This window comes from Oncorhynchus tshawytscha, linkage group LG06 (genome assembly GCF_018296145.1).
Source record: "Oncorhynchus tshawytscha isolate Ot180627B linkage group LG06, Otsh_v2.0, whole genome shotgun sequence".
Taxonomy (NCBI): Eukaryota; Metazoa; Chordata; class Actinopteri; order Salmoniformes; family Salmonidae; genus Oncorhynchus; species Oncorhynchus tshawytscha.
The window spans coordinates 73,735,545-73,747,915 of NC_056434.1; the positions used below are offsets into that span (position 1 = coordinate 73,735,545).

A 12,371-nucleotide genomic window follows, 5' to 3' on the forward strand; every position below is an offset into this window, starting at 1 on the left:
ACACATAGCCCCTGAAAGCTGCTCCCTTCCAATACAACTGTTAGATTTTCAAATCCAGGTCTCAAACCACCCAGGAAAGAAAAATGAAAAACATTTAAGAGAACCAATCAAAGCTCAGCCAATGTCTGTGCGACTAATGCATTTATGGTGGACCCATAGCCAGACCAGTGTGCCACAGCGCTCGTTCGCTGTGTACTACGGGAGTGGCGTCAGCCAGACTACCATGCACAGTCCCATGGAGAGAAAGTGAACTGTGCAATAAATAGCTATATGCCTCCATCCTTCCAGGGATATTGAATCTATAGGTACCCTATTCACACAATTGTAAAGAGCTATGTTGTCATGGCAATTTCCTTCCTCTGTGCTTCATCATGTAAAAGGCTGTGAGAGTTGACTGACACTGTGTGAGAGGCACAGAGACACGTACCCATGATAATAATACATAAAAGATAATAATACACAAAAGTATCTACAGTGCATTCGGAAAGTTTTCAGACCCCTTCCCCTTCTCCACATTTTGTTACGTTACAGCCTTATTCTAAAATTGATTCAATATTTTTTCCCCCTCATCAATCTACACACAGTACCCCATACTGACAAAGGGAAACATGTTTTTAGAAATGTTTGCAAATGTATTAAACATGAAAAACAACTTATTTACATAAGTATTCAGACCCTTTGCTATGAGACTCGAATTTGAGCTCAGGTGCATCCTGTTTCCATTGATCATCCTTGAGATGTTTCTAAAACTTGGAGTCCACCTGTGGTAAATTCAATTGATTGGACATGATTTGGAAAGGCACACACCTGTCTATAAGGTCCCACAGTTGACAGTGCATGTCAGAGCAAAAACCAAGCCATGAGGTCGAAGGAATTATCTGTAGAGCTCTGAGACAGGATTATGTTGAGGCACATATCTGAGGAAGGGTACCAAAAAATGTCTGCAGGCTTGAAGGTCCCTAAGAACACAGTGGCCTTCATCATTCTTAAATGGAAGAACTTTGGAACCACCCAGACTCTTCCTAGAGCTGGCCGCCCGGCCAAACTGAGCAATCTGGGGAGAAGGGCATTGGTCAGGGAGGTGACCAACGGGTTGTTGGTTACTCTGACAGAGCTCTAGAGTTCCTCTGTGGCGATGGGAGAACCTTCCAGAAGGACAACCATCTCTGCAGCACTCCACCAATCAGGCCTTTATGGTAGAGTTTGCAGACTGAAGCCACTCCTTAGTAAAAGGCACATGACAGCCCCCTGGCAAAAGGCACCTAAAGGACTCTCAGACCATGAGAGACAAGATTCTCTGGTCTGATGAAACCAAGATTGAACTCTTTGGCCTGAATCTCAAGCATCACATCTGGAGGAAACCTGGCACACAGCCAAGCAGGAGTGGCTTCGGGACAAGTCTCTGAATGTCCTTGAGTGGCCCAGTCAGAGCCTGGACTTGAACCCAATCGAACATCTCTGGAGAGACCTGAAAATAACTGTGCAGCGACGCTCCCCATCCAACCTGACGGAGCTTGAAAGGATCTGCAGAGAAGAATGGGAGAAACTCCCCAAATATTGGTGTGCCAAGTTTCTAGCGTCATACCCAAGAAGACTTGACGCTGTAATCACTGTCAAAGGTGCTTCAACAAAGTACTGAGTAAAGGGTCTGAATACTTACGTAAATGTGAGCCACAAGAGCATTAGCGCTGAAGTTGGGCAATTAGGCCTTGCTCACAGTGTGTAGAATGATGAGGAAAACAATTCATTTAATCCATTTTCGAATAAGGCTGTAACATAACAAAATGTGGAAACGAGGAAGGGGTCTGAATGCTTTCTGAATGTACTGTATGTCCTAGCCATCCCTCCCATCTCCACACTCACAGGGCTCAGTGGTGACCTCCCAAAGACTGGCTGTCTTTCACAGCTGTGACATTATACAGGAAGTCTATTAGGTGCTCTCTTTAGGTTGAACTGTATGAAAAAAACAAATCATTCAGTGCTAGCGTCACGTTATTATTTCAACCTCCCTGGTTACCGCCACCAAGACGGAATTCATACATTTCTTATGCTGGATACAATTTAGGATGTTGTGGTTAGCTGGTTATTGTTATTAGGGAAAACTCATGAAGAACCAAGTGGTGTTAAGGGACATTGTTTTTGTGTTGTTGTACATTCTGACACATTTCTCTGTATTTCTTTTGTGTTTCTGGTCTATCTTGTGTTCTCGTTCAATGGGCACAGGTAACAGTCTGTTCTCTCTGATGTTGAAATGGACACAGAGGGGAGAGAAAAGCTCAGATCTGCTCTTCAGCAGCACCGACGCCACTAAATCAAATATTTCATAATCCTGCCCAAATCCTGTAATCACCATGACAACAGCAGTAGGGAGCGAGGGAGCGCTGGAGGAGTGGTGTGCAAAGTGCTTTCTCTCTCTCTCTCCCCCCCCCTTTCCTTTTTTTGGGTGGAATTTGGTTTCATTCTGCCCAGAGTCGCTCTTCTCTTTTTTCACTCTGTTCCTTCACAGAGTATAAAGCTCCAGGGATGATACATTGGTGATATTGTGCAGTGTGTTTGGAGAAGGTTGAGATACTTGTGTCTGTAGTATCATGCTGTAACAGATACAGAACACAGTTGTGGGTGTGCTTGCTTACGCGTGTGTGTGTGTGCGTAGTGCGTACACACAAACACACACACAAGCATGCACATACACATACACACGCACACACACACACACATACACTGCCCCTGCAGGGTTGTGATATGGTGGGAGTGACCTCATGGGGTGAAAGGCTTTGTTGCCTGGTAACTGGAGTTATCAGGAGTCACTACGATGAGACACAACAGAGGGGTTGGTCATTTCAGGAAGTATTGAGTGTGTGTTATTGATCCATCTTACCAGGTGATTGTGGAGTCAGAGCATTCATTGTATCGAACTGTCAATTTTCACAGTGTGTGTGTGTGAGGGAGGGAAAAGATTACATATGCACATCCAATGTCTTTGTGCAGGTGCGGTTCAGTGAATCTGTTAAAGAGACTCACACACTGCAATCTATTCTCCAATGTAGTTTATTGTTAACAATGTGCCGACCCCTCAGGTTTTCATCAAGTTTCCTCCCCCTCTTTATCTCCTCTCTCTCTCTGTTCTCGCACTCTCTGTCCTCTCTCTATCTCATTTCTCTCTTACTGTCCTCTCTATCTCCCCCCCTCTCTCTCTGTCCTCTCTTTATCTCCTCTCTCTCTCTGTCCTCTCTTTATCTCCTCTCTCTCTCTGTCCTCTTTATCTCCTCTCTCTCTGTCCTCTTTATCTCCTCTCTCTCTCTCTCTGTCCTCTTTATCTCCTCTCTCTCTGTCCTCTTTATCTCCTCTCTCTCTCTCTGTCCTCTCTCTCTCTCTCTCTGTCCTCTCTCTCTCTCTCTCTCTCTGTCCTCTCTTTATCTCTGTCCTCTCTCTCTCTCTCTCTGTCCTCTCTTTATCTCCTCTCTCTCTCTCTGTCCTCTCTTTATCTCCTCTCTCTCTCTCTCTTTGTCTCTCTCTCTCTCTCTCTCCTCTCTCTCTCTCTCTCTCTCTCCTCTCCTCTGTATATCTTCTCTCTCTCTCTCCTCCCCTCTCTTTATCTCCTCCTCTCTCTCCTCTCTCTCTCTCTCCTCTCTTTATCTCCTCTCTCTCTCTCTCTCTCTCCTCTCCTCTCCTCTCTTTATCTCCTCTCTCTCTCTCCTCTCCTCTCTTTATCTCCTCTCTCTCTCTCTCTCTGTCCTCTCTTTATCTCCTCTCCTCTCCTCCTCTCCTCTCTCTCTCTCCCGCTCCTCTCCTCTCCTCTCTTTATCTCCTCTCTCTCTCTCCTCTCTCTCTCTCTCTCTCTCTCTCTCTCTCTCTCTCTCTCTCTCTCTCTCTCTCTCTCTCTCTCTCTCTCCTCTCCTCTCCTCTCTCTCCTCTGTTTATCTTCTCTATCTCTCTGTTTATCTTCTCTCTGTCTCTGTGTGTGTGTGTAGGTATCCGGCCCCAGATCATGAATGGGCCGATGCACCCCTCGCCCCCTAGTGGCCCTGTTAGATGGGCGTGACTGTACAGTAGAGATGCCCATCCTCAAAGACCTGGCCACTGTCGCCTTCTGTGACGCCCAGTCCACACAGGAGATCCATGAGAAGGTATAACACACACACACACACACACACACACACACACACACACACACACACACACACAGGGACTGCATGGGTTTGTGCCCTCAATTCAAACTGTAGCTGTCTTTTCACCTCCTTCTCCCCCTCTGCTCCTTCTCTAACATAAAACTGATATTACAGTATATTGTCTCTCCCACCCTTTCCCATTTAAGTGAAAGTGATTTCATTAGGATGTAATGTCATTGGTTGTCTATGCTCTTCCTCTCCTCCTCTGGTTGTTAAATAGAGAGGCTGGTTATGAGAAAGGAATGTCATTATATACTGAGATAGCATGTAGCACTCCTTAACGACAGAGTCATCAGCAATATACCATTGCAACATCAAATCTTCCCCTCTTCATGTAAAATACAAAATGTGGGAAAAGGTTGTTAACAAAGCTACTTCTATGTGTTGTGTCTGTTGACCCTACAGTTGTATCAGCGTTGAAAAGCTTCATAGTGATAATCAATTGTTAACAAGGTTTGTTGACATAGATTTTGTCAGCACAGGCAGTGTTGAACCATTTACAAATATATATTTGGGTGTGACGCATAGAGAGAGAGCGAGTGAAATTGGAAAATAGAAAGAATGGAGGGAGAAAAATAGGACCAGGGTTCTTTTGACCTCTTGACACTTTTCTCCCTGGACCCTGGCCTCTCCGTGCTCCCCTGCTCGTGCACACCAAGGCCTTTCTGTCCAATCAGCTGTTGTGTTTGTGCATACATTACAAAACGAGATGTCCTGCCCTGGGTGTAGAGATATTGGCAGACCTCCCGCCTTTGTAACGAGTCAGCAGAGACAGCAGAGGTGGCACTCCACACACGCGAGAGGAGAAAGGGCCCCACACAGGGACTCACATGCAAACAAACCACAAACGTTGGCTCACACACACACAGGCTCAAATGCTGACTCACTGATTTCACACACACACACACACATACACTTTAACTCTCATACACACACACTTTCATCTGAAACATACTGAAACACACACACTGCTGCCTCTGCATGCATCGCCTGAGAAAGAGGAGCCAAGTTAGTTCCCTGACAGGAGCCCTAACCTGCACATTTCTTTTCAGTGGCATTGTGTTTGAGCAGTGTTGGGATGTGACAATGACTCGCTGTCTAATTCAAAGCAGTGCTAGTCTCATCACGTTTTGGTGGTGACTTATCTCTACGTTGTGTCGTGTGGACTAAAGGGTTAGCATGCTCGTGTGTTATCTCTCCCTCTGGTGTCAGAACAGTGTTAGCAGTTTAACCATCTGTTTGTGGACTTGTTTCTGTGAGTTAGCGAGGGAATTGATACAAATGAATCTTGAGCATGATATCAGCTTTTATCTGGACAGCTACCGCCCCACCCCCACACCAACTGTCTCCACACATCATTTTGATCTGGAGGAAATATTCTCTCAAACTGGTCCTTTGACATCTATTGGGCCGCCATATCCAACTGCTTTTTTACACCTACCATGTATTTTAACACTGGCCCACCATAGTGATAAAAAATACCATTTCCATTTAGTCTGACACATTGCTCAGCGATTACCCCGCTTGCTTAATGACTCACACAGCATTGGTCATTATAACCCACAGGACGTATTGTCTCCAGCCAAACTTGCCTCTGGCTAGCAGCACAGCCTAAGCAATTAGATGAACGCAGGAGGAGAGCTTCAACCTTGAATTAGCATCTAGCGCTGGTTCCAGCTAGCTCTCATAAAACCCTTATGGAAATTCACATCTATGCTAATCTGGCAGGCCAAGCAAATGCAGTTAGCCGGAGGAGAATTTAAAGCTATTATTTACCCAATGTGCCTGGCAGGGGGCACTTGCTATGCTATCTGGGTATCTGGAAAACCATCAATCTAGTTTATGACCCTGGCTGTCTCCACCCTAACTAACCTGGTTTGCGTAGACAGATTCTGATAATGCAGGGCTTTTGACACGTACACATTTGCACTCGCGCGCGCACACACACACACACACACACACACACACACACACACACACACACACACACACACACACACACACACACACACACACACAACACACAATATGTGATGAAATGATGAAATGTCTTTAATGATAATGGTGAGGATGAAGGTGACTCTCCCTTTCTCCATCAGGTGCTGAACGAGGCAGTAGGGGCCATGATGTACCACACCATCACCTTGACCAGAGAAGACCTGGAGAAATTCAAGGCTCTACGCATCATCATCCGCATCGGCAGCGGCTACGACAACATCGACATCAAGGCGGCCGGAGAGATGGGTAGGAGGAAAAAAGAGAGGGGACAGAGGGATAAGATAAGACTTCATTGATCCCCTAAGGGGACGTTTTATTGCAGGGGCCCAATACAACATGGGAATAACAACAACAACCCGCTCGTCAGCACTGCAGCCAAGACTCTTTGGAATGTAGCCAAACCAAACACTGCTTTTATAATTTTACATAACATGTAATTGGAGTATTATCCCTTAAATACACAGACAAAAGCTGTGAAAATATTGATAAGAAATACTCCCCCACAGACTTAGTTTTGCCCCGGGCATGTCACTTAATTAAAACAAAAAATCCTCAATAAACATTGAAGCCTGGTGTGAAATATGTTGTTTGTTTCATATTTGTGCACTATAATGCAAAAAATATGTCATTGCCTTTCCAAGTGTGCAGTTTTTGCATGTGTCTTGGACACTTAGTTGTTCCTTTCATAACCAGTTGTGCATGGAGCTTCTACTTTGTTTTTGTCCTTCTTCATCCCTCACCCTGTCTTCCCTCTCTCTTTGCCAGGCATCGCGGTGTGTAACATCCCGTCGGCGGCGGTGGAGGAGACAGCAGACTCCACTCTGTGCCACATTCTCAACCTGTACCGGCGGAACACCTGGCTGTACCAGGCTCTCCGGGAGGGCACGCGGGTCCAGAGCGTGGAGCAGATCAGAGAGGTGGCGTCCGGAGCCGCCAGGATCCGAGGAGAAACGCTGGGCCTCATTGGCTTCGGTGAGTCACAGGAGATGTCTGTCTTTAGTAACGGCCACTGTTGAGAGTGCATTGTTCACACACACATCCATTACATTGTGATCCGCTTCTGACACTGTATTCGTGTGTACGTCTACAGGTCGTTCAGGGCAGGCGGTGGCGGTGCGGGCCAAGGTGTTTGGCTTCAACGTCATCTTCTACGACCCGTACCTGCAGGACGGACTTGAGCGTTCGCTGGGTGTTCAGCGTGTCTACACCCTGCAGGACCTGCTCTACCAGAGTGACTGTGTCTCCCTGCACTGCAACCTGAACGAACACAACCACCACCTCATCAACGACTTCACCATCAAACAGGTGAACACACACAGGCAACCACACAGACACGCATACACACAATCCTCAAATAGGCCATAACAGTATAGTAGTGCGCACCCAGCCCTCACTGCGTAGTTGTTGATCACCACTGCCACCTGCAGTCAGCTTTTCAAACTGCACTCTGCTATAGGAGTCTAACATCAATGTCCTCTTTGAAATGTGAGGGGCGGTCTCATCAAGGAAGAACCTGGTTAACTTGTGATTTATATATTCAAAGAACTATACCATACGTTTCCTGGGAGAACATCAGTATTCTGCTGCCACCAGATCTCAGTGTGGGTGCGTTCATGCCTGTGTGCATGTTTGTATTTATACGTGTGTTTGCGTGGGGCTTGTGCCTTTTACCGAGCAGATACAGTTGTTCCCTGAATTCAAGCTTTTATCAAGATGAAGGGTTGCCTTTTATCCAGATGCTCTCATTTCATCTCTGTCGCTCTCTTTTGGTACACAGAGGTTTGCCTTTTTGGATATGAATCTAAGCTTTGAGTATGTAAAGCATAATGCAGTGCACCTTAGGGCTTCGTGGTTGAAAGCACCACTGCAGGCACATACTGTAGCAGTGGGCTCCCACATGCGTATTCTACAGGAGAGGGAATGTCACTTGATGTTTAGTAAAACAGGTTTGCTTTTGTTTTAGATGCGACAGGGTGCGTTCCTGGTGAACTCTGCGCGGGGAGGTCTGGTGGATGAGAAGGCCTTGGCTCAGGCCCTGAAGGAGGGCAGGATACGGGGGGCTGCTCTGGACGTTCATGAGTCAGAACCCTTCAGGTGAGCGTGTGCACTTATCTGTGTGTATAGATAACTTCACCAACTCCATTATCCAGTTCACCGTAGCCAATCTTTCTCTCTGCCACTGTTGTGTAGTTTTACCCAGGGTCCTCTGAAGGATGCTCCTAACCTGATCTGTACTCCTCACACGGCCTGGTACAGTGAACAGGCCTCACTAGAGATGAGAGAGGCAGCTGCCACAGAGATACGCAGAGCCGTCACTGGTAAACACAGACACAGACACGCACACATGCATTAAATCACACACCGAGAAACTCATTTGGAGCTAATTCTTCACTTGAATGTTTTTGTTTCTCCGATGCAGGCCGTATCCCCGACAGTTTACGAAACTGTGTCAACAAGGAGTTCTTTGTTACCACGGCGCCCTGGACAGTGGAACAGCAGCAGATGCAGCAGCAGATGCACCCTGAACTCAACGGTGCCACGTACAGGTAGGGGAGCTCAATCCCACCCAAACAGACCATTATGCAGGGAACCCCTCTTATTGGTCAGGTTCACTTCCTCCTGCATATACTATCCATATAAGCAGGACATGAACATTTTGATTGAAAAAAAGGAGATATTTTCCCAAGTAAAATAAACAGTAAAATAGTCATTTCCATGCTCAAGTACAAGAAGGTGTCCCCTGTATTCAATCTATGAGAACCTCTTGTCTTTTCTATTTAACCTTCCTGGTATTTTAGGCTAGGTCTTCCTTAGTGGCATATAGTGGGAATGAAGAGGTATGGGGACACATTGATTACTACCATCCCCTGCTATTATTAATCAGGCAGTCACAGTATTGACCTCTCAGTCTGTCACCTATACCTGCTGTCTCAACTGGACTGAACTACTTCTCTTACACAGCCGAGTCAACCAAACCATGGTACAGGCCATAGCAACTGGGGGAATGCAAGACAAATTATATACCTAATAGAGAACCAGGTAAATACTACCAATGCTGACCAACAATGATAGGCTCAGGACCACCTGTGCTGATCAAAACATAGCTGCTGTTAGTTTTTATGATAGTCTGTGTTTCATTTATTTCTCGCCCAATATACCTGCTCTGCCCACCCTCTCATTGCACACCTTATTTCCTACCCCAAAACCAACAAAGGTGGGCAAAACCTGGCCTCTTGTACCATACCAAATGATCAAAAATCTATTGAATGTTGGCACATCACATTATGGCAACCATTTGATTGTAAGTACAGTCAGTGTTGTATTCCATATTATTCCCTGCTCAGGATGTATGAGTATGACTTGGGTTTCACTTTTCCTCTAAACATCCCTTTTCCCCAAACGGTTGACTGTGTCTGTCCCCTGAAATATCCTATCAGGAACTTTTCCTTGACCTGTCATCTCTAGCCCTACAAACCATTCCCTTATTGCCTAAATATAACTATATTTTGTTGATATCTGAGTGGTTTAGTAAATCAAGATATATTTCTCTGATACGTTTATCAGTTTCCCAAGAACAACAGATGAGGTCTTGTGGTCGTTTTGAATCCTGAATTGACATGTAAGAGTTGAATCAGTTTTCAGATTTCATGTGATGTCTGTTTTGCACCACACTATGTGTGACTTCTCTTGCTTTGATTAGAATATCACCACTGAATTGGATCCTTAGCCTCACTTCTAATGTAGCAACTTAAAACGGCCATTTAAAGGCTTATCAGGTTGTTGAAACCTATGAGGTATTGTTATGGTACCATGTGACCTGACAATTGTCTCCCTGGCACAGGTACCCCCCTGGTGTGGTGGGTGTGGCCTCGGGTGGGATCCCTGGGCCGATGGAGGGGATGATGCCTGGGGGGGTGCCCATCGCCCACACCCTGCCCTCTGGTACCCACCCCTCCCAGGCCCCCTCCCCCAACCAACCCTCCAAACAAGGGGAGCCCATGAGACAGCACATGACCGAGCCATAACTCTGCATCCAGGGAGGAAGGAGTTCATATATACAAAACCGACCAACTGACCCACCCGCTCTTAGACCAGCAGACTGATCGTTAGGGTTCACACAGAACACCGGAACCAAGTGGGGACAGTGAATATATTCACAACTGACACTCCAAAGTGGGGACAGTCAAAACTCATGTTCCAAGGATCTGAACTTTTCACTTCTAATTTTCCTTTGTTTTAGTTTTTATTCAGTTTAAGTGTTTACTCTTTTTTTTGTGTGTGTTTGTTGGAAGATTCCTGTGTTCTGGGACAAGTTGTTACTGAGTGCCAGAGTTAAGGCTCGCCCATCTTGACTGACCCACCAATGGGAGAGCTTGGAAGGACAATGACATCATCTGTTACTGCCCCATTCTTCATTTCAGTTCAGTCCACGTGTGTCTGTGTATTTTTCTTTCACCTGTTCTGAGACCACCCTACAAGTGAATATCTGTCTTTCTGTTCTTCAATGTGAAAAAAAATTAATGATTATAAAATGACATATATTTATCAGACAGTAGAAAAAGACAATTGGTGTTGCCAGTGGCATCGGCAGTCTCAATGGGGACCTCTAAACCCTTTCCTAGTCCATCTCTCACCCTGTTGACTGCTGGCTCATGAATTTACAGACAGTAATGTTGGACACATCAGGGTTGCCAGATCTCTTGAGCCTCATGACCAGAACGAGACAAAAACAATAAGCCCAAATTGCCATTCTGAAGAATCAAAACAAAACTCAATGTAAGTGAATATGGGACCTAAAACCCTTATTTGAAATTGTCCATTGTGAACATCTCTCAACCCCTGAGAACACCCAAAGTATTATAGAGAAGATTTTGTTCTGGTAAAACTCCAATTTAGTTGTTTAGTTCCTCTTAAGAGCTTTTTCAAAGATCCAGGTTCTGACGCACGGGTGGGAGAGAGACTAGTGTGATAAAGGTTATGATCGCAATTTCAGACAATGTGGAGTTGTAACTATTGATGAATTGCCTTTGATTAGGACTTTGGATTCAGTAATCACGTGGTGGTCTGCCGCTAAAATATTGAAGTAAGAAATGGATGCAACGGCAGTTCTAACTGCACCTCTGCTTTTACCTGGACCTCTACATTATGGATTTGGACATTGTCACGGGTGTTTGTATACTAGATTGATCTCTTAAAATGTCCTGTTTTTTTTCTCACCAAATGGACTTACAAAGTAGCACCAGGCAGATAGGAAAGGGTTTGGAAAGTGAGGTTACCGACTCAGGAATTTTTTTTTTTTGCAGATATCTTTTTCCCAAATTCTGTCTGAAAGAAAAAAAAAAGTCTGGATGGTTCTGTGTGTTTCCACCTTTTCTTCATTGTGGTATTTTTATAAATCAAACCTGTCTTTTGGTGTTCAAGGTTTTTGCAGAGTCCTGTTAGATTTGTATTGGCTAGTTAAATGTTCTTATAATCATAGTCTAATGTGAACCACCCTTTCTTTTTGCTTTTCTGTTCTAATGAAAGCCAGTGGGAGCTCTTAGAGGCATCGTGCACTGCACTCTGTGAGCAATAGCAACACCCCTCTAGTGCCCCAAAGTTAGCAAGACAGGGCTGCTAGCAGATTGTTTGGTTTTTAGTGTGAGTATTTGTATTTGTTTCTTGTACAAGGTGAACATATAGCATTCAGTGCAGTTCAAATAAAAAAATGCTGCTCTATCAGGCTCTGTGAAAGGTTTGTGAAATTGGTGTTTGACTTTGCTGCTTATTCATGCGTATAAAGTTTAACATTACTAATGTGGAATTAACATCAGTAGCTAGGTTTCCATCAAATTGGCGACAGATTTTCATGCGAGTATTCTAAAATCCACATAAATATGCACATTTCCCCACCGAACTGACTTGTTGCTCATAAAAATCAGTGCGTGATGAGTAGTGCACACAATGTACTTTTTCGCTTATGTTTTCATGTACTGAATAAAAATGTAAAGTTCAATGTGTTTTGCATTTTCAACTCTACCAATAGCTTTGTCACAAAAACTGTTGCGTTAAATAGCAAATGTGCCTCCTCTCTTCTGGGCATGTGTGCTCTAGCACAGGGCCCCCCCCTCCCCATTATAATTTAGGATAGTCTACACTTTGTCAAAGGAGACCATCTATAACCAGGTGCATCAAATTGTAGTCAATTCATACTGAAACATTCAA

At 44.9% G+C, this 12,371-nt stretch overlaps 1 protein-coding gene across 1 annotated transcript in view; it reads left to right on the forward strand.

Annotated features, from left to right (window-relative positions):
* Positions 1-11,883, forward strand: part of LOC112253068 — a 51,246-nt gene extending 39,363 nt beyond the window's left edge. Inside the window, 9 exon segments of the mRNA XM_042323608.1 lie at positions 3,972-4,006; positions 4,008-4,127; positions 6,269-6,413; positions 6,933-7,139; positions 7,258-7,472; positions 8,131-8,261; positions 8,358-8,485; positions 8,587-8,713; positions 10,009-11,883. Of these exon segments, the coding sequence (XP_042179542.1) occupies positions 3,972-4,006; positions 4,008-4,127; positions 6,269-6,413; positions 6,933-7,139; positions 7,258-7,472; positions 8,131-8,261; positions 8,358-8,485; positions 8,587-8,713; positions 10,009-10,192 (1,292 nt within the window). The 3' untranslated portion in view covers positions 10,193-11,883.
* The last annotated feature ends 488 nt before the right edge of the window (positions 11,884-12,371 follow it).